Genomic DNA, 27,623 nt, shown 5'->3' on the forward strand with positions numbered 1-27,623 from the left:
AATTAGACTAAAGCTATAGTATTAGCTGAAGTAGAAATATTATGGATGTTTATGACTACTTCAGAAATTAGGAGCCAACAGAGAGCTGTAATATATGGAATAATGTGCACACTGTAGCTGTTATATTGTACTTTCTCTATTCATTTCTTCACTTGCTTTCATTCGCTGCTTTTGTATGTCAAAATTGTGAAAGCCCTCATAGAACAAAGGTCAGTTTCACAATATGAACACGGCATACACATACTTCAGCCTCAAGGCTAAAGTATTCAATGCAGTTAGGTAACTGCATACATCTGCCTCTGCAGCGCAGGCATGCTGTGTTAGCAAATAGTACAGCACTTATGCCTTGAATGCTAACATCTGCACTGTGTTTAGTTTTGCAAATAAAAGGATAAAACTTAAAAGCCTTGATGGGAAATATTTGCCATATTCATTCGTGCTAGTCAGGCATACTTTTCTCATAAGAAGACTGATATTTCATTCTGCAGTAATTTACAGTTGAAGGTATGGCTCTCTTCTGGGACCTCCCTACACTTTCATGTGGAGCATGAAAACATAAGCAACACTGGCTGCGGACTTTACACTGATTAAATCGAAAACTCCGTGAAAAGAGGAAGCGGGGGTGGAGGAGGGCTGCAAAATGGCTTGCAGAGGTAGCAACAACTGTAAGAAGGCTATCACGAGTGAAGTATGAGATTTGGGAGCAGGATGCACAGAACTGGATCGGCTGAGGCATTAGCTAAGCTGAGCTGATATACTGGGACCGTGGGCAAGGTTTGACCTGCCTGAACTAAGCTCAGAGTAAGGTCACAGTGATAAAGATCAGCTTGGCTCATTAGTCTCAGTGTTGTAGTCTATTTTCAGTGATGTTGCAGGGCAGATTTTATGTTAGTTGTTTCATCTTTTTGTTGGTTTAAGTGATTTCTTTGTATCTAAAATGTACCAAATCAAGCAACCAGTGCCTTGTCAATCTTGATGCTGCACTTAAGTTCAGCATCTAAGTTATAAAGCATGTTGCTACTGTATCACCAAGACATTCCTAAAGGTTTTTAGTACTTTTCCTTGTAAAAGAGTAGCAGTTTGTCTTTGTGTATATCCTATTGTAACTCTATTGGCAGGGGCAGTGTGTTTAAAATTTCCTTCAGCACCTAAAGGTCACAGATTATGTAATGTGCAGGCTGAAGAGTAACAAACCTCGGCTTTTATTTTGCTTCCCCGAGCAAAGCAAAGGTTAGTTCCTCTTTGGAAAGTAATAAACCTTGTTTGCGTCAAAGCACATTAGATGGAATGTAAAAAAAAAAAAACATCTTCTAAGAGGGCAGAAAACAAATGTTTTAAATAATACCTTTCTTCTGAAGACACATATTTATAGTGTGCAGTTTAAGATAAAAACAAACTACAGACAAATAATGAAGCTAAAAAGCTGCTTCATGAGCCAACTAAAATTTTTAGAACGAAATTACTCTTAACAGTGGATGCAAATGAAGACAGTTTCCATAGCAACCTCATAGCAATATAACAGTGACCTCAAAGGGGTTGATGGTGATAAAAGCACACATAATTCTGTGTGATTTTTAATTTAAATTGGATTGATCCCTTCACCTTATACCATATGTTGCAGTCTCATACACTCACCAAAATGAATTATGCATGCACATGTATTCTGTGCTCTGCACTGTGAATTCAACTTCAATGACAATGACAGACAATTCAACTATCGAAATACAGCTTCACTCTCTGTTACACACACTTACTGCCAAAAAACATAGTTATTCATCTTCTTATTCTCTCTCTCTCTCTCTCTCTCTCTCACACACACACACACACACACACACACACACACACACACACACACACACACACACACACACACACACACACACACACACACACACACACACGCAGATCGGAGAAAAATGCCTCTGAGGGAAACCTTGAACACTGCTGTACATGAAAAGACTTTGCAACTCCCCAACGACGCAGCACCAAAAATATTTTTTAGAGCTTACACACATATTAACATCCTAATTAAAGAGCAAATATAAAAATTCCAAGTCAAACTTGTGGAACAATTTACCCAAACTCTAAAGCCAAGCTGTTTATGACCCCTACTTTTATGCTGTTTACAGAAAAACAAACCAAAATGGAAATTTTTAAGCATGGGAGTCTATTTAATGTTTCATTATCACTCTTTTCAAACATCTTCATGGCCTTTGGTCAAGTGTGGCTTGAGTGGAAATTTCCACCTAGAGACTGGCTGCCTACCAGTAAGCTGGGGCCCACTACCTTGACAACATGAACAGCGCCTCCACTGAAGAAGTCAAGACGGACCTCTGCTGTTCAGTACACGACACTGCAACTACCCTCTCATAATAATAATAATAATAATAATAATAATAGTAATAATACTAATAATAATAATAATAATAATAATAATGATTTATTTTTTACTCTGAAAAATGTCGATGGCCCTCGTGTGTTAAAAAAATTACCAGAACTTATAAAAACTGAATCGAATGTGTTTTATAACAAAATTATTTTACTGACAGCACCTGAAAAAAACTTCTTGTCTACAGATTTTCTAATACTGATCCCTTCTTTGTCCCAGTTTTAATGTTAGCACCAAAAACATTATACCTTATATACGTTAAAGAAATAATGTTTCTGATCATCGATTTGGTGCTAAATTACGAGTCTCTTAGTTTGGCCTGGTGTACATGGATGTAAGTAAAACACAGATTCAACTCTATCTCCCTTTTTTAATGTGTTGTAAATAATTACCTCGTTTTTCATGTGTAACTGAGTCAGAGCAGGAGCTATTTGTAATGTTCACTGTGTCTGGAGAACACAGAGATTTCAAAATCAAAGTATTCCTGGAAAAAGATGCGACATTCGGTGATATACAACCAACTGATAGCTAGGAATAGTGCTTGTTATCTCAAGTATTGCTATTTAAAGTATATAAAAATATTGCTCACTTTTTATCTCTGTCAAACTTGTTTTTATTAAACCTTTGTGTTCAGATGACGTGTTATTTCTTATATCTTGTTTGATTGTAGGTGCTTATTTTCTAAGCACTATGATGCTACATTTTCACCTGCAGAAATGTATAACACGGAAAAATCACTGACAAAATGTAACCCAGTAAAGAATTGTTGTGTTATTTGAGAATGACGAGTACTTTCTCCATTTGGTTCTCCAAGGACTAATAACTGTCAAGGAACAGCAACAGTCACATGACCCCCTATGAGCAAGCACTCTGTGACAGTGGGAAGGAAAACTCCCCTTTAACAGGAAGAAACCACCAGCAGAACCAGGCTCAGGGAGGAGCAGCCATCTGTCGTGACCGACGTAATCGCTTCATAATGTAACATATTTGGAGTGATGGACTCTGAGTCTGGGTGCCCAACTCTACTGTATTCTGCTGCTGTAATAAACCATTTCAAGCGTGATTTTTCGACTAAATAATAACCTACCCTAAGTTGATAATTTGGTCCTGATCTGCACTCTGGTGGAAACACTGCTTAATTTTGTACACACTCAAAAGTTGTCATAGATTCTTGTATACATTAGATGCATCTGTGCATAAATGTGGTTCATGTTCACATCACACATGCACAATGATTGACGGCGTGGTTTACTATTTCAAATCATCTGTTTTTAATAATAAAAGATTTAACCTGTGAATAAAATCATTTCAGTCCTGAGTATTTTTCATTGTGCTTTGACTGTTGACCATCTTAAGTTTTTTGTATCATATAGTCCTGCATTGCCAGGAGTTGGCCAGCAGATGACCCTATTTCAACGCTACCGCCCACCCTCCTCACTCCCAGCCACCCACACACGATTTTTTAAATGTAATTGTTTAATTGTTTTAATTGTTCGTTTGCGCTTATTCAAAATAGCCCAATGCTTCACAGAGCTAGGAGAAGGTTTTAACGACAAAACAGTTTATGAGTGTAATGATTATAAAATTTTTGTTTTCATCTGATCATTGAACTTGGCCTCATTTAACCTGGCCTACAATAACATAAAGATTTAACGTCATTCTGTCACAATAAGACAATTTCTCCTTAAAATTAACCCATAGGCACAAACCATCGTGTAACACCTCATTTGCACAGTATTTATGTAAAAACCTGCAAATTTCTGTTTGCTTCTTAAAATGGATCCATCTATTTAATGGTGGATTAATAGACAGACGTAGATAAATGGACCTTTCGGCATTAGGGATTAAATACCATCATTAATTAACAATAATAAATCATTAAATCAGCTCTCTCGCCCCTTAGCCTCTCTCTTTGCTGTCAAATTTGTATCCACCCACTTGAACCGGAACCTTTTCTCGGGATTTACACCCTCCCCGTCGCTGCATCGCGCTGACAGCCAGCCTCAACACCGATCCACACATCACCGTGCGCCCGTCGTCGCTCACATCATCAGCCGCACGGGATGCTCCGGGTTGTACGATTCCTGGGGTAGCAGTGGTAGGTCGGCCCGTTATTTACTCTGGCTTCTAGAGAAGTGTCATCTTCATCTCCCGTGACAGCCTCACCGTGGACACCAAAGACTGACAGCATCTGTGGGCGCTACGATGGATGTTTCCAGTGCGCTCTCGTGATCTACGCTCACCGGCTCGGTGGGGTCGTTTCAGCTTCCGTTTTAAACGGAAAGGATAGATTATATGCACAGCTCCTGCCTGTACGCGCAGTGAACGGGTAAAGATGGGGAGCACGACCTCTTGCTGCGTGTCTGGGAGCCCCAAGCTCCGCAGAAATGCCCACTCGAGGCTGGAGTCGTACCACCAGGAGTCGGATATGAGTAGGGAGGAGACGGGATGCAACCTGCAGCACATCAGCGACAGGGAGAACGTTGACGGTAAAAAACAACAACAACAAAAAACTGTTTAAGGTGTCAACATTGCGTTTTTTGCCATGACGATAAAAGATAAAAGTTTATGGCTGGTATGAATTTTTGGAATTGAACAAACAAGTACAGCCTAATTGAAGCTAATTACACCTATGTATAAATGAAATGCAGCTAATAATAATAATAACATGGAGTGAAACATTCAAATGTACCAGTTAGGTGCAGTAAACTAATGAAAATAAGAACTGTCATATAACATCTGTTTTATTATTCCTGTGGGAAAGTTTTGAGCCTTTTCTATTCTGGTGACTCTGCTTAGTGTAAAGGCAAAAAGGAGCCTCATGAACTAAAAAAAACAACATAATAAAAACATGTCACACCCATTTTCAAATCTTGAAAAATTAATCTGTAGCTTTCACATATCCACCTCTGCTCGCACTACTCATGTGTCAAAAAATACTGAGTTGACTGCAGAGACGTATCAATCTTCAGTACAGCCGGGCACATGCAAGTATTTTCTGTGTGCATTTTCTTCTCATGTGGCACTGCAGAGAGATATGGAGCTGCAGAGAACATCCTGTTCACGAGGGCAGACGTCTTTGTGCCGGTCTTTGTTTTGCAAGCATGGTACGCAGCCCCCTCCACTGACACATGCTAATATGCATTACAATTGACCCATTCACGCTGGAAAGTGGCTACTAAATGGGCTGCCTATTTCCATCCAACAGCAAACCATTTCATATAAGTGGTTTTTCTCAAAAACTGTACAAAATCACCCCCCCTGTACAATCTATGTCCCTGACAAGCTTATTTGAAACTGTTTTATAAATCGTTGTTTTAATGAAACTGTTAGACACTGTATTACAAGACAGTGTCTGGCAGATAAGTTGTAACCTTTTCACTCTGGCTTTGGAAGATTCTCATAACAACAACCACTATAGATTCAAATATGGAGTCTAACAAGGCATAGCCACACAAGGACATGCTCTTTTCAAGGGCTGCTAACTTATCTGGTGCACAAATTAAGCTGTATTTAATCCTGTATCTGCTCTGTATTTTCACCTGATTTGCTTTGGGTCACGTAAAGAGGTAGAATTTCCATGTTTACAGATGCATTTGACCTATTTTTTCCTTTTTAATCACTTTTAATTTATTTGACCTGCTCATCAAAGAGTTCTGAATCCTCTTCCACATTAACTGCATTCATGTTATACAGGATACAGCCTCATTATCTGTGCTTTTTTAAGAAGTCCCACATTCATAGTAGGTGCTCATTCTTAGTCATACATTTTGCCACTACTTGCTGGAGAGCCCTGACACATCTGATAGCATCATCTTTCCTCTTTGCCATGTTTACAGTTCTGTGCTGATAAAGGATCTTCACCCAGGAACACTTTGTACGGGTTATCATATGAGGCGGGAAATGAGGAAATTATTCTCACCTGCTGATCTAATCTTGTTTTAGATGTGTTGATTTCTTTTGCCAAATCTTTGCATAACTGCAAAGCTCAAGAAGAGCAGAAAACAACCTGAAAGAGGAAACATCTCAGCAGCACATTAGAAGAACCGTGTCTGTTGTCTAAAATCTAAACCTGAGCAATCTGGGGCTGAGTGCACATGAAATGAAAACATTTGGAGCCATATTCGCTTACATATTTTGCTATAGGAAGCCTATTGACCTTCATTATCCGCACTGAGTCAGCATGGTGAGAGACCTGCCTTTTATTGATCAGCGATGTCACTTCCTCTTGTAAAGATTCAGCTTATGTTCTGTATGGCATTTGTGGAGACTACTGACTTGAGTGCTTTGCATTACAGCAGGGTAATGTTGATAATATATCTTCAGTATCAGTGACAAGGCGGCTTTAAGATCACTGAAAACATTGCATAGAGAAGTGCAAGAAGTCCCCCGCCCCCCCCAAATATGTTTTGGATCGTTGCTTTCATCGGATGCATAATTGTCTGAGCGTGGAGCCAGATGCTCTTTCTAACAGAAAGAAAAGAGCCATGATGAAGATTCAGAGAGTCGACTGTCATTTCTGGTGAGGATAAAGATTACTCGCGCTGAGAGGCCGTCTGTCTCAGCGGTGCGGTGATTGAAACCGGAGCGTGTCTAATGTGTTCGGACTGTTATGAATTCACAGACAGATTAGTGGGCTTCATTAGAATCTGCAACATCAGAAAAAAAGAAAGAAGTCTTCGTCCCTTCCCAAAAAAGAGGCAGCTGTGAGCCTGTGTCAGAGCAGATAGAAGAAACCTCCAGGGACAGTTGATAGCCAAGAATTAACGCCTCAATTTAGAGCACGACATGCTGCTTTCAAATCATCACGTGCCTCTTAGTGAATGGGCTGACTTTGCAGCATTAAATGGGAGTACATGTAGGGACGTCAGGGTTACTTATCGTTTTAATTTTTAATTAAAAGAGAAAAATTGTTATCACGATTTTCCCAGAGCTCATCGTAACATCGTAAGATCGCGTCGTCTTTGTCGAACCAGCAGATTTTCTTTGGTGTTTAATTTAATGTTGGATCTGACGGATCATTTGGCCATGAACTAACTACTATCCCTTGATTCTTGATACATCTGAATGAAGCTCGAAATGCTCTGATGTTGTTGGAGAAATGTGCTTTTTTTCAATTGTTGTTTCTTTCAGCTGACTTACAAACAACCAGCAATGATGTCATCCATGCTTGTGGCTGTTTTCCTATAACTTTAGCAGGCTGATAGAATGTCTCAATTTTTAAAGCCCTTGGTTGATTATTCTTCCTACTGAGCAAAAAGTTAATTGTGCTTGAATTCAAAGTTCACAGAAATGAGAAAATGTTGTGTTGGTGCACAGAGGTTATCTGAGGATGCGCGGTGGTTTTCATCAGAGCCTTTCAAGCTGCTTAGAAGGGAATTAGAAGTTTTGTTTATGCAAACTGTTAGAGATAGATAAGAAAAGATCATCATGTTCCCCTGCATAGTAATCTTATCAGAGAAGATTTTTAGTAACAGTAAATAAAATTAATTTATTGAAATAAACTCACAGAGGAGATTACGTGTAATGTTTCTATCTGGAGTTTGTTATTATGGTAGGAAACCATAACTGTAATTAAATTTAAGCCCAGTTGCAATTATGGTTTCCTCTGATTATGAAAACAAGATAATCAAGAGAAAACCATTATTATACAGTGTTCGAGCTCTTTCGCTGACAGGCTTTGGCAGGCATAGGTCAGCCTGAGTTGTTTTAAATACTTTGGTTTTGAGGAATCTGGAGAGGAACAACTAATAGGAAAATCATGTTTGTTGAGTAATAATTTGATCTGAATTCAGATTTTTCTTTTTTGCTCTGAGAAAATTGCATCTGACTTCTGTGTGTAGAGATCAGGAGAAATTCTAGACAATAAGAGAGCTAGATGGACGTGAGAAACTTATCTGGAAACGACGTGGTGGCTACTCAGTGATGAACACAGGATCTGAAGGGGAAGCGTGCTGGGATTGTTGAAGCTGGACGAAAGGCTCAGTGGTCACCATATGAAAAACACGACATGGTAAATGGCCTGTATTTATATAGTGCTTTACTAGTCCCTAAGGACCCCAAAGCGCTTTACATATCCAGTCATTCACCCATTCATACACACATTCACACACTGGTGATGGTAAGCTACATAGTAGCCACAGCCACCCTGGGGCGCACTGACAGAGGCGAGGCTGCCGGACACTGGCGCCACCGGGCCCTCTGACCACCACCAGTAGGCAATGGGTGAAGTGTCTTGCCCAAGGACACAACGACCGAGACTGTCTGAGCCGGGGCTCGAACCGGCAACCTTCCGATTACAAGGCGAACTCCCAACTCTTGAGCCACGATCGCCCCATATATATACAGACATATATAATCATAGAACTGGAAGGTCTTATAAATTGTCTCCAGAGTATTAAAAAATGTCCAAAAAAGTATTTGAAGTAGAGCTGTATGATTTTGCTTGGTCTTATTAACTGAATAAAGTCCTCACGTAATTTTTTTCCCCATGACATGAACTAGGTGAGTTGGCGTGGAATGACCAAATGGCCTTCTTGGAAATTCAGTTTGATTAAAATATCTCGATAGCTTGACTGATGTTTTTCCAGTGCCTCAACCTTAAACAGTTGTGTCTGAGTCAGTGTGGGCTATTATGTCACTTGGGGGATTTTAGTGTTAGAGTCCTGAAGTGACCTCCCAGCATGCTCTGTTTATAACGACAGATAAACGCTTCACTACATAACACCATCATTTCACTAACCTGGGGCCTTGAAAGCTGTCCTAAACTAAGCTGCTAGCTAGTTTCAGAAAAGACATCTAAGGAGAATTTCAGTTTTTGCAAAGATGCATTTATTTTCGTGCAGTTCTCCTTATACTGGTTTGGAACCTACTTTCATAACACCAGTTTTAAAGATAAGCATGTCACATGACACTGATTATTGCTGCTTTTTATCTTTTTCACGCTGAACAGGCCCAATGCTCCTTCACATTTGTACTTTTTTAGCTGTTGTGATCTCACGAGGGATAAAGCTGGCTTAAAGCCTGAAATAGAAGCTAAAATGTTGAGAAACTGACATGTGGTTTGTGCTGTGAAAACATTCTGCATTTATAGCGAGACACCGGTCCTGGAGGGAAAAGATAACGAAAGTGAGAATGAGAGACAAAGCTGTCATGTGATCTGCCTTTCTTTGACAAAGCTGTCTGTGTTTCTCTATTAAAATGACTCTTTCTGTTTCTGTAAGGCATCACGCATCAGCTCACATGCTTATATTTAGGTAAGGAGTATGGAGGGTGGAAGGAAATATATATATATTTTTTTAAAGATTTAGAGCAAATTCAGATAGTCTGATGAACCTGGTGTTGTGGTAGTTTATTATGTTATCATTAAATATATATCTCTTAATGCAGAAGCAAAGATGCATATGTGTATAGTTTGTTACTCAAAGGCATTTTACATCTATATCTAAATCATCTACATCTATAAAATAGCAGAACATTTGTTTCCTTGTCCACGGTTTGGCAGGTAAAGATCATGGTCGCTTTCATTTAGGTCTTAACACTGTCAACCAAGGTTCACACAAATGGTTAATAGAATAAAAGGATGAAAAGATGACAAGAAGGGGCAAAGGTTAAATGCAGACAGACGTGGCTCTGAGACTTGACTTTAGTTTTGTGCAGGGTCATACAGCCCTAACTGAAATAAAGCCTCCTTTTGTTTGGGTTGTGTGCGCTCGTGAGGTAATAATATGCTTAATCTTTTGATTTTGGCACTAGAGAGGTGAGCAGGAAACACTGAAAATCTAAAACCAAAAGCTTAACCTTTTACCAATTTACCTCCTTAGTTTTCTCTAAACCCCTATTTACTACACGTAATCAACAGACACACAGTTTGTCTTTGTCTTCCAGCCCCTTTCCCTTCTTTTATTCTGCTATACATTTCAGTCATTGGGGCTCTTTCTATCGTTTCTCTTTTCTGATTTACACAGACTGAGAACAAAGCTACACAGACAGGCAAGACACGACATTTCAATTTTAACTTCATTTTAAGCCAGTAGTGAGGTGTAACATTTAAAAAAGGTAAAGTCAAGTCAGCTGATAATAAACGAGAGAAGTCAAATGAGACACAAGAGGATTATTCTCATAAGGAGGAGGACAGATGAGATGATATACTCAAACTGATTTCTTGAACACGACAATGAGTTCACTGTGCTCAGATGTCCTCCACTGTTACCGGAGGTTAATCCAATATAGAGCCTTTAGGATGCGGTGGAACAGGAGATTCACATCATGGATATGCAGCCAATCTGCAGCAACAGTATGACAGCTGCGTCATGTCAGTATGGACCAAAAATCTGTGACGAATGCTTCCAGCACCTTTTTGAATCTATGCAACAAAGAATTAGCTCTGAAGGCAAACTCCAGTCTAGTACTATCAAAGTGTACCTAATAAAGTGCTTGGTGAGTGTATACTTGCACTGACGTCTAAAATGGAGCAACTGTGGAGAAAGATGACTGATCAAGTGGTTAGTTAGTGTGGGAAGGGTACAGGGCAACAACAACAAGATAAATAAACTGGACACACTTTAATTAAGTGTCTCATTATTACCACACACCAACTGAGATCCTTAAAAAAAACAAATCAGCTGCTGCTCATGTGCTCACAGCAGGCTCCACAAACAGCACATTTTGCCCTGTGAAGCTTTCTCATAAGAGGAAGAGGACTTATTTGTTTTATTGATGTAGACATGGGTGTGCCATCAGTAAATGAAACTTAGACAGGAAACACATTTTTAGTGCTTTTAGCAGCCAGTTCTGCTATGTGTATAAATAGATATAAATTTACCAAATGGAAATCACGTTTGAAAAGTTGAGTTATAATTTTTATCTGAATGTCGATTTTTTTTTTCTTTTTTGCTTTGGAAATGTCATCTGACTTCTGTGTGTAGAAATCAGGATTAATTCTTGACAATAAGAGGACTCGATGGACATGAGAGAGAACCAAGAATCAGGAAACATCGTGGTGACGACTCTGACCAACAGTGCTATAAAGCACTGCAATGCAAAAGAAGTATATAAAGAGATGAAAACAAAGTTGTTTTATTTCTGTTTTCTCCTGAAATTGTGTAGCAAAATAAAAAAATCAGTAAGAAGAGTAACATTGCTGAAGTGGCACAACATTCAATGTATCCACTTCTTTCCACATCAAGAAGCATGACTATTTTTACAGCACTAGCAGTCATGTGTTTCCCCAGGGACAGATGACTGGCTCAGCTCAACATGTTTGCAGAGCTGGAACGACTCAGATAAAGGAGTTAAAATATTGTAAAACAAAGAAAAAGATTACTAGGCACCCTTATTCTTCCTTTGGAGAAAAAAAGTCCATTCAGAGTCGCTTTGAAGGAGAAAGTACTTGTTTGGTTTGCTGACTAGTAATGAGAGAGCAATTTGTCTGCCACTACAGATCAAGACCACCTCATCCCACTAATTATCACTTCAGAAAGGTCTGCTGGCTTTGAGCTCCTGAGGCAGAAAACTCCTAAAAGACAGTCTCATTTAAATTAATGAGGACTTAGAGGAAGCTGTCAGCTCTTGACTATAAAGCTAATCAGAATCAAAAGCACTTTCAAACTGACAAGTCTTCCACAACACGTTTACTTATAAAGGTTTTATCTTTCTTGCTGTAACTCATTTCCCAAACTAGTACTTATAGAATTTGGTCATTATTAAAGGAGGGAATAAATAGAAATATGTCAGCATGTTTAGGTTCAGTCTGTGATATCTTGGCTTGAATGTGCGATTGATGCTACACGAAGCTGAAAATAGGGTTGAGCACACTGATCCGTGCGTAGATTCTTGATGAATCTCTCGTTAACCCAGCATGTCATGAAATACAAATCGAGGTGTATTGTGTAATGAAGATGTGTTTAGCAGAGAGATTTATAATCAGTAGCTGGTTGGTTTTATTTATTCATTTTACTTTTGTTAAGGAGATTGGAGTGAATTGAAACACTGACCATTATATGATTACTGGGAGTGTAATGATGCACCGTTGTCTGCGAATGAGAATCCTAAAATGGTCAAAAAAAGTTCAAAATTTAATTTACTAGCTGGGCCCACATCCTTATTTTAGGATTGCCAGCGTTTTAAAGGCGAGTGGCTTAATCAAGAATTGAGCTGCGGTTTGGGGCCTCGATGGGGACTGGCAGCGGCTCCCGGGCCTGGCAGATCCCCGTGTACTACGAGAAGTGAAGAAATGAAAGAATTGAAAAAAGGGGAGCAAGGATGGGGCATGAAAACGAGAACGAAGAGCTTGTAGAACTGGGGGTCATATATAGATTAGATAAGACCCGGAAGGGGCGTGTTTGGAGGTGTGGTCCCACTCCTGAAATTCAGATAATTTATCTCCAATAAATCTTACTTCATGATTTTTGTCCATAGTAGTCCCTGTAGCATTACTGATGTGATTGTGTGTGTATACGTTTGTGTGTGTGCTTATGCTTAAGCTTATCAGTGCTTTCCCAGGGAGTGCCCCCTTTCTCTCCTGGGAATATGAAGCCATGTGCATGTGTGCAAGTCCTGTTTGTTTAACTTGGTCTGATACCACTCAAAGCCAGTGGTCAGTGTGTGTTTTTGAAAAAAACTCCAAAACAAAACCAAAAAAATGAAAAAAGGACCAAAAAAAGAAAACTAACATAGAAAAGAATAAACTGCTCACACACTGCAGAACTCTATTTTTTTTTAATTTAATGCATGTGCTGGTGTTGGACATTTTAAGAGTGCCCTCTCTTCATCATGCAATGAAAAGGCCTGATAAAGATGGTCAGCGCCATCATAAATCACATTAATTGGTCGAGTAGGTTTAAAACATGTAATCAGGTGTATCAAAGATTATACTGTTAGATTTTGCCTCAGGCATCATATATATCTTTTCTGGATTTGTTGAGATGTAATTCTTCATGTACTTGTTCTTATAAGTTTCCTTTTTGTTTTTCTAGTTAGTCTCATGACTCATGCAAAGACAATAGGTATTACTCGCAGATGATTCATTTATTAACTATTTTTCCAATGTAATACGCGGTTCTGTTTGAATATTATCATCACTGGTCATGGTCATATGACCTATCACAGTTTATTCAACATGGCGCCGCTCTGTGTTTCATTATCTGATGAAGAGCAGGTGTGTAGGAAACTTCATACCCTACTTGATGCAGAGTTTGGCAGTGTGGGAAATGTTAATTGTTTCCTGTGATGCTGTTACTCAGAAATCCCTTACTCTGCTGTTTGAACGGTGGGTAAGGTCCTTCAGAACGCGATTTCACCTCAGCATGTATTTATTATTAAACACATTCATGTACAGTACATGAATTTAGACGACTCTGCTAAGAGGAAAAAAAGAATACACATGACTGAACAGTGACCATAATTACTGTCTGCATGGGAGCGAGTGAGTTTTCATGCTACCACAGACTCCAACAATAACAGTGGCATCACATTCATAACAGTGAACTTCAGATCCTGCTCAGGCAGGCTCTAATGTTAACAGAGGCAAAGCTGCTCTTAGTGTAGACATGGTCATAAGATAATAAGTCATGGGTGAAGCTTAAGTGCCACAATACAAATAAGAAGTAAAGTAAAATAAGTAAAAATGAATTTGTGAAGTAACTTTCAAGATAAACATCAGTATGTGCTTCACAAGAAGAACTCAATTTATTATGTAAAACTGAAAGTTGTCCAATAAGATTTCAATTAATTAAAAAACAAAAAAACCAGCCAGTCTTAACTTGTCTGAACATTTATTAAATTCGTTTTATATGGTAGGACCTATAAGTTTTAGTTTATGAGCAGTAAAAGGACCAAACTGTCACCCTTGGCATCTAGATTCAGTGGTAAAATTAACATTATTGAAGGCATAAAAATAAATATTTACCTTGAATGGGTGAAAAGGACCAGAAGATTTTTGTTTTGCCTGAGCTTTTGGCTATTAGATAGAAAGTAGTTGGACTTAAAGAGCAGAATTGGAGAAATTATTAGCATTAATGTGTCCTTAAAACAAAACAGCAGTACATTGTTGCTGAGGCTGCCACACTCAATACTCCGCATATAACATGTACTTCTACAAAAATGGATGCAGGTAGTTATACGTTAGGGTTCATTACGTCCCTTTTTTTGCAATAATATTTCCTCAAAAAGGTTTAAAAAGTAGCAAAACAGACACAGTGTTGGAAGTGTTGCAGTAGTGGACTGGCCTGTTAAAAGCATGGTGCCTGTTTTTAATTCATTATGTAAGAGTAGTGAGACAGACAGGTAGGTTTGCCAGCTGATAGGTTAGCTGAGCTCCTCCTGTTTCAGTGTTCCAAAGCAGACCACAACTCTCCGTTAAAGTTTACTTGAGGTGGTGAATATCATGTGTCAACACATGACACCAGCTACTGTACACCCCGGGAAATCCAGCAGGTTGGCCTAGAGGGACAGGTCCTGTCAGATTGATTCAAAAGTGCTTCTGCTAGTCAAAAACACTTCAAGGACCTTGTGAGACCAACGATGTTTAATGTTACATCATCTTTGAACCACAGAAACAACTAGAAAAGTGAAAGCGGTTGTCTCTCTGTGTCAGCCCTGTGGAAGGCTGGACACCAGTCTGCCTCTCACCCTAATGCAGCTGGGATAGGCTCCAGCCTCCCATCGACCCTGAATTGGAAAAGCAGAAGAAGATGGATGGATAGATTTTTTTTTTGCTATATTTTATAGTCCTGCTGACTAATGTGACCTTGCCCCAGACCTAGTGGTTTCCTGGAAAGATTCTTGACAGTGGCTCCACCATTGTTCTCTATGCAGACCGCAGTAAAAAGCAGAGTTAGCTGTGTGTGACTGGAAGACTCAGACTGACGCATGCATCATATATTTGACACAGCAGTGGTACCTGTGAGAAATCACTCCACAGTGATCCAGAGGGGTGTGTGTATTTCCACATAGTAATAAATTGCAATAAATAAATTGCTAAGTCTGATCTTTATAGAAATGGCAGTATGACTTTGACATACTGGGAACAGGTCAAAGTCTGTGATCACAAGTGCAGCAAAGTGAGCGAAAAGTCAAACTACAGCTCTCATGCATCATGGCCTGACTAAAATATATTGTGAATGGACTGCTACTTAATGCTTTTCTACTCTTTCTCATCCACTCTCAAATACACAAACATGCTTTTCTTTCTTTTATTATGTTTTAATGTGTTTTTTTGTCCCGTGTCTGTTTTCACTGGGCTAAAGTTAATATATATACTTTTTGCACCCTTGTGCTTTCTTGGCATGCTTTCTTTTAAGTTTCAGACAAATTGAAAACCAGCTAAGCTACCATTTAAACTACTCCTGACTACTGTTACATAAGGTGCTAACTTGACACAAATCTAATCCAAGCTGGGTCCATTCGCCCTGGTGGATTTCTGAGGCTTTTAGCGAGACCAAATCACACGTGCAGCTGTATATTGTAAGAAAGCAGCAGGGGAAACAGCAGCACAGCCAGAACTAATTAGGAGATGCCTAATTCGATTAATATTATTCTGGAATACATGAATAAAATGAATCGCTGATTAGCGTAACCTTTCGGCATCAACCAATTCATCTGTTAATGCTGTTTTTTTGGCCGATTCCTAAGATCAAACTAGAGTTCATTTGAACTTCAGTTGTTACTTTATGGACAGAAAAAGCTTAAACTAAGCAGACTTATATAACAGGCTTCTAGTAAATCCTACCTGCATGTTAGCTACTTTTACTTTTTGATTGCACACAACAGGAGGTGTTTGTCAAAGTCTTTGCTGTTTTGCAGAACAGCTGTAATAATTGAAAGTTGTTTCTCCCTGTACAAAACTATTCAAGCAATTTAAACAAGGCTCAGCATGGCTGTTTGTAGTTAGAGAGAACAGAGTCTGCAGCACAGGTAGGTTTGTTAGAAAGACCTGTTCAAAAACATATTAGCTGTGTAATTGTTACTGCAGTTGTGTCACAGCTGTTTTGCTCTCATTTTAATTTACCAGCAGTCATTCATAGTCCAGCAGTTGCTGTGGCTGGGATAGATGATGACCCATGTGTCCCTCTCACTGTCTGCATTATAATCAAATAGTCTGGATTTCAATCTGGGGCTTTTCCTGTCATAATGTAGGAGTCAGAACATTTGGCAGTGCAGACTGCCTGCCGGCCATGTTTAAAAGCTGACATCACCAAAAACAGGCTCGTAAAATGTTTCTCATTTGATGCAGGACACTACAGGATTTGTAGTGACGAGTTAAGTGAATAATAGCAGATGCTGTATCTGTGTCATTTTTGGTGTTGCTTATTCAATTTTGTCATTCGACTTCAATTACTCTCAATTATTTATGCATATGATTGATACGCACATGATTTCGAATGCCGGGATTTGTTTTTAGATGTGCTGGGTGTGGAAATGATCGCTCGCTGAAGAGAGAAAGCTTCTCACTCATAACAACTGTGCTCTCTGTTGTCAGAGTAGCTGATGTTATTGGCAATGAACAAGGCATGAAAGGATTTTTTGGCATCTGTTCTGAGTCCTTCTGCTGTATAATATGCGCGCACAAATGCCTCGCTGGCCCATGCCTTTAGGCCATGATGCAATCCAGATTAGCCCTGGATGGGAATGATTCATGCTTGGATTTGTTAGAGTAGAGAAACAAAAAACAAAAAACGCACACAGACTTACAAGAGTAACGCTTGTGATTTAAATCAGACTAAACTAGTCATCCTTTAAGAGCGAGTCTTCTTATTTGCTGGTTTCTCTGCCACTACAAAAAAGGAGCCCGACCAGAGGTGTGTTATAGTGATGAGTGCTTGTCGGCAAACGTTGCACGGCTGATTGTCAGAATTTTGGCAAGGAGGTAAAACAGAGGAAGAAAATATTACAATACATTTAAAAATGCAAAATATGAGCTTGGAGGAGCGAGTGCTCTCTGAGCAGCCTTCGAGTTTAATTTCATTTGCAGTATTAGGCATCAGTAGGAATCTATAGTCCTATAACATGGAAGTGTTTGCATGCTAATATATTGATAATAATATCGGTTTATACATCGAAGTTGTAGATGTGTAGTTGTAGGGAGACATCCTTTTTGGGTTTGCCTCATGAAGGGCATCCTGCATAGAAATCTACCAAATGAAACATGCAGGGCTACCTGCTGTGGGACCCCATTGTGAATAAGCTGAAAGTAGCTGCATGGTGATGGTAATAATTGCGACAAGCTCTAATTAATGTGTAGCCTTGTTTAGCATTTGTGCAAACTTAACACAACATATATCTGAAGCATGTGTGAATGCTGCACCGAAAAACATTGTGTGTTTTCTACTGTCGTGGTTTTTTTTTTTTTTGATATTTCAGGTAGCATACATATTCTTTGCTCTTTGTTTTTGACAGAGCTGAACATGGAGTACAATCCATCAGACCATCCACGGGCAAGCACAATATTCCTCAGCAAATCACAGAATGACGGTGAGTGGCTCGGCTTTATAGAATTTCACATAACAGGAAATTAGTCTTTTATCAGGTCTGTGAAGGTTCTCAGTCATCCAGGTCATCGTAGTCTAAGGAGCTTGGAAAGAAAAGCGTCTGGACTTCTTTAAGTTGCTTGAACTTAAGCAACTTAAAGAAGTCCAGACGCTTTTCTTTCCAAGCTCCTTAGACTACGATGACCTGGATTCCTTAGACTCTTTTATCAGGGTTTATCAGTTCTGGTAAATAAGAATAATTTAATCACATTAGCAACATACTCAGTTGTTAATTGTTGAGGAAGAAAAAGTTCAGAAAGAGTTGCACTGTGTCTTTTTATAGATCTAGAGGAAGCTTATGATAGGATGCCAAGAGACAAACTGTGGTACTGCATGAAGAAGTCAGGCAGCAAGACAGTGGTGAGGTGTATGATAGGAATGACAGATGGGTTCAAGGTGGGCTTGGGATTAAATCAGGAATTGGCTCCGAGTCCCTTTTTGTCTCAATTGTTATGGACAGGTTGACAGATGAGGGTTAGTCGGGAGTCTCCGTGGACTATGATGTTCACAGACAACACTGGGATCTTTAGTGAGAGTCAGGAGCAAGTGGAAGAGAGCCTGGAGAGGTGGAGGTGTGCAGTGGAGAGAAGAGGAATGAAAGTCAGTTGTTATTGAAGGTAGATGTGTTCAAACACCTGGGGTCAAACATCCAAAGCGACGGAAAGTGCACAAGAGAGGTGAAGAAGAGTCTGCAGGGAGGGTGGAGCGGGTGGAGATGAGTGTCAGAGGTGATTTATGACAGAAAGACAGCAACAAAAGTGAAAGGAAAGAAATACAAGATGGAAGTGAGACCTACGATGTATGGTTTGGAGACGACGGCAAGAAGACCTGAAGATGTTATGATTTCCAAGGATGTTGAATGTGGAGATGCCAAGCAAAAAAGACACGAGGAAGCCCACAGAGAAGATTCATAGATGTAGTGAAGGAGGACATGTAGAGGGTTTGTGTGACAAGGAGGAATGTTAGGGACAATGTGAGACAGAGACAGAAGATCTGCTGTGATGATCCCTAAAGGGAGGAGCTGAAAGACATGTAACAGGTTTCCAGTGTTTAGTTTTGATGTAATTATATACAACAAGACAAAAACCCAACATTTAGAAAGCACAGTTTGCAAAAAACATACAGATAGTGTTGTATAGTTCGGAACACAGTTTTGGCTTTATTGACATTAGCTTGACACGCTGCACTTCCTGTTATCAGCACTGCAAGTTGCTCAAATGCAGTAACAATAAAGAGGGTTTGGAAAAAGTCTGGACACAGTGCACACAGCAGCTCTGATCAGGGAAATGTTTGCAGCCAGCTGAATTTGTGCTGTTGCATTAAGACTGAGACTTTTAGCATCCTGTTGGGGAAAGCTCGCACATATAGAGAGGAAGTGTTACTAAGATCCATTAACGTCCCAGCATGAGATCGTTGTTGTTGTTGCTGGAATTTCAGAAACAACTAAAGATGCTTGCTTTTTAATGCCTTTTAATATTTTATATTGGATTGAATTTCTTTTTGTACACGCGTATGAACTTATTCATGCAGAGAACTTCCAAGTGACATTTGATTAATGTTCCTCCTCCAAACAAAGAAGGAATAAAATGATGTGAGATGTGTGAGTTTTTTAAAATAATTATTGCTTAATATCGCCAACATTTAGAGACAAACTCCTTCTTTTTTGTGGCTTTAAACATAAAACTGCTGCTTTTATAGCTTTCTTTTCTGAAGTCAACAAATCCCCTAAAGACATCAGTGTTAAATAAATTATACTTGCTGATATTGCCCATGCAGTCACAGAGTGATGTAAGCCTTTGTGCCTCTGAGCTGTTTTATTATCCAGAAATGCTCCAAATTTAAAAGCAGTGTTTGCAATTTGTTTTAACTTGGTCTGCTTTTGGTCTTTTCATATTATCTTTTGTACTAAAAATACGATGCAACACTAGCTCTATCCTTTAATACAGGACTGAGCACAAGTCTCAACCAACACCTCATTTCTTAATATTTAGTTAGAAAAATGCAAAAACATGCAGCATTTTACTGAAACATGCAAATTCACATTGAAATACAAGAGGTAAGACAAAAGCAGAGTTTGTACTATTCAGTGTGCTTGAAAGCCAATGTTTGAATATTTGACCACCTTTATTCTTCAGCACAGCCCCAAGTTCCCTGAAGGATATTCCAAAAGGCTTCTTTGGATATTGGCTGCCTTTTGTTATGTTTGTTGTCCATTTGTCATTGCCCCTTTTCCTCTTATTGGGAATCACCTTGTTGGCACGGGTGTAACTTTGTGCTGAACATTGGAGGGGGTCAAGATCTCTGTCTAAATAAGTAAATAAATCTGGGTAAATTCCCAGATGATTAAACATGCAACTATTTTGCTGGTAATACCTGAAATGAGTAAAGAAAATCAACAGCCTATTTATGCAAGATAGTTCATAATTTTATTGAGGGGGTTATATTGGTTGGGTCTGATTATTGGGGGGGTCATAACCCCCCTTAACCCCCCTGGAAATTACACCCCTGCTTGTTGGTGCAACACTACAGTTTTATTACTGCGTGTTTCTTAGTTTCACCTAAAATGGGAACAAATTATGTGTTTTTGTAACAGACTGCTACTAACAACGTGCCTACAGATACAATTTAGAACTGGTTTATACAGAAAATCATCATTATACAAAGGCTGAACTAAAAATGAGCGACAAAGCAGCCAATGTCCAAAGACAAGAAAAAAGAAGACCTTTAGAAGGACTGGAAAACTATTGCCTGAGGCCACTTTAAAAGAATTACATATCTGTCTCCTTGAAAGCAAAATATTAAGAAATGAGTGATGGCTCATGACTGCACAGCACTGTATTTTGTTTAAAATTCATTGCACTTGGCTTATGAGCATAAAAATGTTGGACAAGTTCTTCAGCTGCTTATGACAGATTGCATTTGCAGTAGAAGTTTACTTAAAGAATGATCTTTTTGTCCCAGGTACTTATTTTAGTACTTGAAGTGCTGACGCTGTTCCCAGAGAAAAGCCAAGTGAGACAAAAAGTAACAATAAATGACTTTATCAGAGGTTTCCTCTCTTGTAAGGATTTATTTGGACCCCTTAGATGTATCTCACGACCCTCTAGGATGCCCTCACTGTTATCAGAACCCAAACCATATTAGAATATTTAAGCATTAACATGTTGACATTACAAATGCTTGTTTGATGATCATTTATGAGGACGTTTTGCCTTGCCCTACAATGTATGCTGTTTGTTTCTTTAAGTGAATCAGTGACTCTCATGCATAGAAATAAGCCTGTTGGTTCCTCTTTTTTCAGAGGTAGCATACAGGACTGGTGAGTAGTGTAACTTTGTCTCCATCTAGTGGCAAAACTGCACATTTCCCCCTCTGTGTCGCAGCTCACTGTCTTTACTTTTACCCTTTAACACATCCTTTAACTGTCTTTTCTCAGCAATTTATTGCAACCTTTTTTGCTAGCTGCTATTAACACTTTGCTAATAGTGTTTAGTGTGTTTTACAGGCTTCTAGTTGGTGGGTTTTGTGTTTGGCTTTTTTTTTTTGCTTCTGGCATTTTGGGAAAAATTACAGATGTTGAATGTCTTCTATTTATTTTTACAGTGCGGGAGAAAAGAAAGAGTCTCTTCATCAATAATGTGAGTGCACAGATTTTTCTGCTTCCTTGCAAAAATTGAAACATGATATTTTTTCTTCTTCTTTATTCTTTTTGTGCACGTTACCCTTGCATGCTATAGATGAGACCAAAACATGTGAATTCTATTAACAGTCTTTTGTTTGTGCGCGTGTTTGTGTATTTGTAGCACGGAACTTTGAGGCGCAAATACAGCTCCTGCTCCACCATCTTCCTGGATGACAACACAGTCAGCCAGCCCAACCTCAAATACACCATCAAATGGTTGTAACACCAGGAAGGAAAATTTTTTTTTTTTTTTAAACCTACATGCTTTTCTGATATTAATATAAACATTTCTTTCTGTCTACAGTGTAGCATTGGCAATATACTACCATATAAAAAACAGGTAAGGATTCTCATGTTACTTAAAGGCTGACAGTTAATATCTGGGCATCTGATATCAAGGACAATATATTCTGTTTATCCCAAAATCTAAATGCAGAACTGCTGCCTATTCTGGACGGTTTATCTGTGCTTCTGTCTTTTTTAAGCTTTTTATGATGAATGCACAAAATTACATCTAAAATTCAGCACAGTTTGAAGTCTGTACTTATGTTTAATCTTGTCACAGTTTCAAGGATGTCTGGACTGTTGAAAGATTCAAAGTGAGGGATGCAAGACAAGAGTTATCAGAATAAAACAGGAAATGAAGAACTTCTAGAACTGAAACAAGAAGGCATGAAACACGACACTAAAGACTAAATAAGAACAAACTAATTCCGGAGGGAAAAAATAAGGACGTTGCTAAACAAAATCTGGAAACAAAACAAATCTAAACTTTAAGTCCCAGAATAACACGTAAAGAATTCCAAACCCCACGTAATGACAATCGAATGTATACTTCTGTGACAGTGATCTGTGTTTTTGGATTTAAGGAAGCTTCAAGCTGTTCAAACTCATCTTGAAACTGTTTCAGTTGCAGTGATCTTTATCCGTAACGTAGCCATAATAGCCTACTTTAAAATAGTTAATATGTATCGCTTTACCCAAAACTCCAAGGCATTTACAGTTTGTGAACATCTCTGTTTTTGCCACGGTAGTAGCCCACTGTGGTTAGCAGACTGAAGTGTACCCTGCCTGTCGATCTGTGATAACTGGAATAGGCTCCAGGCTCTTTGACCCTGGATTGGATGAGTGTTTGAGAAAGTGGACGGATAGAAAAGAGGAAAAAAAATGTTTTATTCCTTTCCAGAGATGCAGACGGTGGGACGCTATTAGATATCTTTGATGAGAAGCTTCACCCTCTCTCGGTAAGATAAGCGATTTCATTTTTAAATCTGTTGACTATCCTGCTGCTCGTTTTGACAAAACTGTGTCAGATTTTCTATTGTATTTTTAATGCACCTTGGTAGAGTCTGGTTCTGTGTGTTAAGATTTTTTGCTCTCCCATTTTAAACCCTTTATTCTTGCTCTCACCCTCACCGTCTGTTGCTTCATTTTCACTTCCGCTCTTTTCTTTATGCCTTGTTGTCTTTGTCACCCTACTCTCTGTTTTGGCTTTTCTTCCTCCTCGCAAAATTGTCATCCATCATCGTCCACTTTTCTCACTTTCCCTGATGGTTGTTCTTCTTTTATCCAATCTCTGCCTCCCTTCGTTTATCCAGAAATCAGAGGTTCCACCGGACTACAATCAACACGATCCGGAGCAGAAGCAGATTTACCGTTTTGTCAGGACACTGTTCAGTGCTGCTCAGCTCACTGCTGAGTGTGCAATTGTCACACTGGTGAGGCTTATTTATTTGTGTATTGCCATTAAATAATCTATTTTTAGAAAAAACAGGTATCTTCATGACACTTTGCCCCTAAGGTGAGATAAGATGGACCTTTCAGTTGTGTGCACACAGTTTGTGTTTAGGCCCCCGGGGAAATTGCAGCCTGATATGTTCAGACAACCCAGGCATGTGTGCAAATTGTTGATGAGACTATGCATCATAACTACTGTAATGCATGTGACTATTGTGGGCTCTGAGAGATCAGTGATGAATGTAGTTTGTCATACAGGGAAAAACAAACAAACAATCGTTTACCTCCTGACACTATTAGTTAGATCAAATCAGGTTCTGTTAGTAAACTGTTTTTTTCCATGTTAATGATTGTCTGCTGCTTTGTTTTTCTATCTAGTTTTCAGTCTTTATCCATGTGATTGTGCAGGTTTATCTGGAGAGGCTCCTGACCTATGCAGAGATTGACATCTGTCCAGGAAACTGGAAGAGGATCGTTCTGGGTGCTATCCTGCTGGCTTCCAAAGTCTGGGACGATCAAGCTGTCTGGAATGTCGACTACTGTCAGATTCTCAAGGACATCACAGTGGAGGACATGTGAGTGATTAGCATTAAGGATGGGAATGGTCTTGAAATTTAGGATTTAAGGTTTGAATTAGGAGTAGGTTGGGGACTGGGTAAAATTTAAAAAAAGACAAAAGAAAACGACAAGCAGCCCGAGAAAAACCTGAACGATGCTCATGAGATTTGGTGTGATAAGCTTCTCCATCAAGTCATGGGTTTAAATCCTCAAGGTTTCAAACAAATACATAAAGGGAATGAAAGACTCAACAACACCTAACTTTGAAGGATGATTTGTGATTTCAAGGAGGCGTTTTTTCTTCTTGATATCACAAAGAAAACATTTCGAAAAAGTCACTGGGTGAGTGCACTGACACAGAAATTGTATGATCATGCGACCAGGAACGAATTGGAGCGACAGTTTCTGGAGCTGCTGCAGTTCAACATCAACGTGCCGTCCAGCGTCTACGCCAAGTACTACTTTGACCTGCGATCTCTCTCAGAGTCGAACAACCTCAGCTTCCCCCTGGAGCCGCTCAGCAGGGAGAAGGCTCAAAAACTGGAGGTGAGACCGTTAAGGTTTCCATCCGAATGTTTTTCTTTCTTTTCTATCCATCAAATTACTACATTGTCCCCTTGATTAGTAATCGATGAAAATAAAGAAACTCAAAGCCAGTAAATATAGGAGTTATAAATTGTTCCAGACTGTAACAACTCAGCTTTGCCCGATTGCCACAATTGTTTCTCAGGGTTAGCAACATAGAGAAGGGAACTAAAGGGATAAGCCAAGTACTGCATTTATTAAAAGTAGTTAACTAAAAAAAAAAAAATTTTTGTAGTGTGGAGAGCCTTTGCTCCTGTAGAGCCTGCTGGCTGAAAGAGACTGTGCATGTTGGAGGTGTCACTGACTGATCAGGGCAACTAATTGCTGACTGGCCTTTCAATTTTATTTGTGTAGCCCCAAGGTGCTTTATTTTGTAAGGTAAAGACTCCACAATAATACAGAGAAAACCCCAATGATCGGACGACCCACTACGAGCAAGCACTGGGCAACAGCAGGAAGGAAAAACTCCCTTTTAAGAGGCTGAGGTGAAGAAAACCAGTTTACCAGGATAGGACAATTACCTTTACAGATCTTCCGGTGTATTGGAAATGTGTAAAGGGGCATCAAATTGCACTATTTACTTTTAAAAAAGATTTGAAACGTTTTCTAGAAACTAAAACGTTAATGCTTCTATCACATAAAAGCCCTACATGCAGCCAAATGACAACAATATCTTAAATGTCTTTATGCCCTTTTGCAGGCCATCTCCAGGCTATGTGATGACAAGTACAAAGATGTGCGGAAAGCTGCCAGGAAGCGCTCGGCGAGCATGGACAATCTATGCGGGATCCGATGGGTTCCTGCAATCCTCTCTTAACCACTAATATGCTGTCATATAGTGAACAGTGACATCGTGCTACAGACGCTGCCTGAAGGAGAAAACGTGTGTTTATGCTCAATGGAAGTGTTTCAGTGTGAATGGACCCAGGATGCAAAGCTTCATTCTGGAACAGTGAGTGTAACCTGGCACCATCCAATGGACCTGGAGTCAAGAATCGCAAACTACAGTTGTAGTTTTAGAAGATTAAGCGAACAAGACGTGTTTCTACTTTAACTTAATGCCTTCATAGTGCCTCGATATTTTTGTACTGTAAGAGGGAAGGGAGTTACTGGTTGTCACGTCAACCATTCAAAGACATTCGGAGACAACTCTAGTTTTGGAGTATAAAGGAAATCCAGGACAAGACAAAAGTCTGAAACTTTTGAGGACATGGCATTGTCAACCTGTCTCAGTGTAAAAAGTCTCAGTTCGGTTTTCTGGTTTTGTCCAGACAAATCTCTCGGTTTTAACTAGCTTCGGAGATTCTAAATAACCTGTCTTTCAGATAACCCTGCGTATTATTTATTTATTTTCTAAGTACTTTTCAACATTTTCAACCGTGTTTGGCAATTAGTAGTGTAGCACAGGACTTTCTACTGGTTATTTATTTCTTTGATGGGAGTAAGAATAATAAAGATTTCTCCTCTGGAAATATTCAAGGTTTACAGTTCTAGTGTACCTCTTTATGCTCAGGTAGTCTGGTTGATATGTCGATTGACTTTAATGCTCCTCATTTCGGTTATTGTGAGGAGAAATGAGAGTAGATAATGAAATAAACACCATAGAAAGAAAGGGCTAGAATACATTAAAGGATCCCTATAGATGTATCAGTATAGCAAAAATCACCAGGTTTTCCTTCAGTAACATGACTCCACAAATTCAAAAGCAGGAGACAGCACGACCCTCTGCTGACATCTAGTGGTTATTTGAGGTGTTGCAGAAAAAGGCTGCCGGTCCAGGGTACGGTCATTTAAAAGAGTAGTTTACCGAAACTACCATAAAATTCTACCATACCGCAGAAGAAGTTACGTGTTACGTTACGTGTTAACATTACATCGAAAAATTATCTGCAATACATGTTTCAGAGAACATGTTTCCTATTATCCCAAATAATCCATGTTTCTTGCAGTGAACAGTCTTTATAGACGTTGTAGTCAAATTATACACAGTAATTTTAATTTTTTTTTTTTTTTTGAACACTGGCTTAAGGAAAAAAAAGAGAAAAGATGGGTGAAAAGATGGAAAGTTATTTTGTACTAAACATTTATCTAACAAAACATTATCCATTTACTGTGAAACTCAAATGTGCTGTTGCTACTTAAAATGTTTTATAGTCAAGTAAAATTTAATGTCTAACTTCAAACAAAGAGAATGACATAACTGGTCTGACAAGTGCGCTGACCACTGGATGCTGATCTATTGCAGATGTGAGGAGGCTGCCCAACATGCCTTTGTTTATATATGTTCAGTATTATAGCATTACTGACTGTATATATCACATTTACTGTTCTTCTGGAAAATCTGGTAAAAAGCTCCGGTCTCACGAGCTTCATGCTCAGTGTATCCTACCCTGGCTACTGTCTTTATTTACAGTATTAACATGTTCTTGGATGGATGCTTGAAGGACTCGCTGACATGTCTGGGTTAAAGGGTTTCTGTTTTGTAACTTCTCAAACCCCGTGAAACCCAACGTTCCTAATATATAGGGGTAAGCCAAAAAAGAGAGCTGTTTTCCTTGTGTTTGATGAGGTCATTTTTGTAGTTATACAAGTTTTCACAGGACACGTTAGTAAGATAGCACGCAACTAAATAACAATATGAACCAAAGAAAAGTGTATTAATTGTATGACTGCAACTTCACAAATATCTAATGCCTCAAATCCCACAAATTTCTTCTCTCATATCCCCAAATATTTTTTTATTAGAAGCAAAGTAAACAGGTCTCATCTACTAGTTATGTATGGTTGGTACTCTTGATAAAGGGTGTCTTGAATCCCTGTGTTTAATCATGACAAGCTAGTACTACTGCTTAATCTTTAAATTTCCACTCACCTTTAAAAACATCGTTTTGTTATTTGGATTTTCTCATTCGGGCAAGATATGAATTTTTCCACGTTTCTTTTCACCTCAGTGTCTCAACGCTAAACCAGTAAAATATAGAAATATAGTGTAGTTATTTTGGAAATTAACTTTGTACAGTGTATAAAGAGTTCAAAAACTGAAACAGGTTAAATTTAAGTTATTTATGGATGTGACTGATTTGTGTTTTTAATAAAACAAAATATTCTCGCTTGATAAGTTGTTGTCCGTTAATTATTTTTGATG

At 39.0% G+C, this 27,623-nt stretch overlaps 2 protein-coding genes across 4 annotated transcripts in view; one reads left to right on the forward strand and one right to left on the reverse strand.

Moving 5' to 3' along the window:
- LOC100698585 (frizzled-8) overlaps window positions 1-27,623 on the reverse strand; it is a 66,234-nt gene that overhangs the window by 9,976 nt on the left and 28,635 nt on the right. The gene's annotated exons all lie outside the window — the stretch shown is intronic.
- Window positions 4,344-27,596, forward strand: LOC100691542 (cyclin-Y). 2 transcript variants are annotated; one of them, XM_005476801.3, is made up of 11 exons: window positions 4,344-4,878; window positions 17,786-17,860; window positions 21,218-21,235; window positions 21,520-21,554; window positions 21,720-21,814; window positions 21,903-21,938; window positions 22,785-22,842; window positions 23,197-23,316; window positions 23,744-23,910; window positions 24,277-24,439; window positions 25,179-27,596. In XM_005476801.3, exons 1-11 carry the CDS (start codon window positions 4,725-4,727, stop codon window positions 25,293-25,295), a joined length of 1,038 nt encoding a protein of 345 aa, XP_005476858.1. In that variant the 5' UTR covers window positions 4,344-4,724; the 3' UTR covers window positions 25,296-27,596. The 2 variants fall into 2 exon arrangements, with proteins under 2 accessions (XP_005476858.1, XP_003447495.1); XM_003447447.4 differs by lacking the exon at window positions 21,218-21,235.

This window comes from Oreochromis niloticus, linkage group LG18 (assembly GCF_001858045.2).
Source record: "Oreochromis niloticus isolate F11D_XX linkage group LG18, O_niloticus_UMD_NMBU, whole genome shotgun sequence".
Lineage (NCBI taxonomy): Eukaryota > Metazoa > Chordata > Actinopteri > Cichliformes > Cichlidae > Oreochromis > Oreochromis niloticus.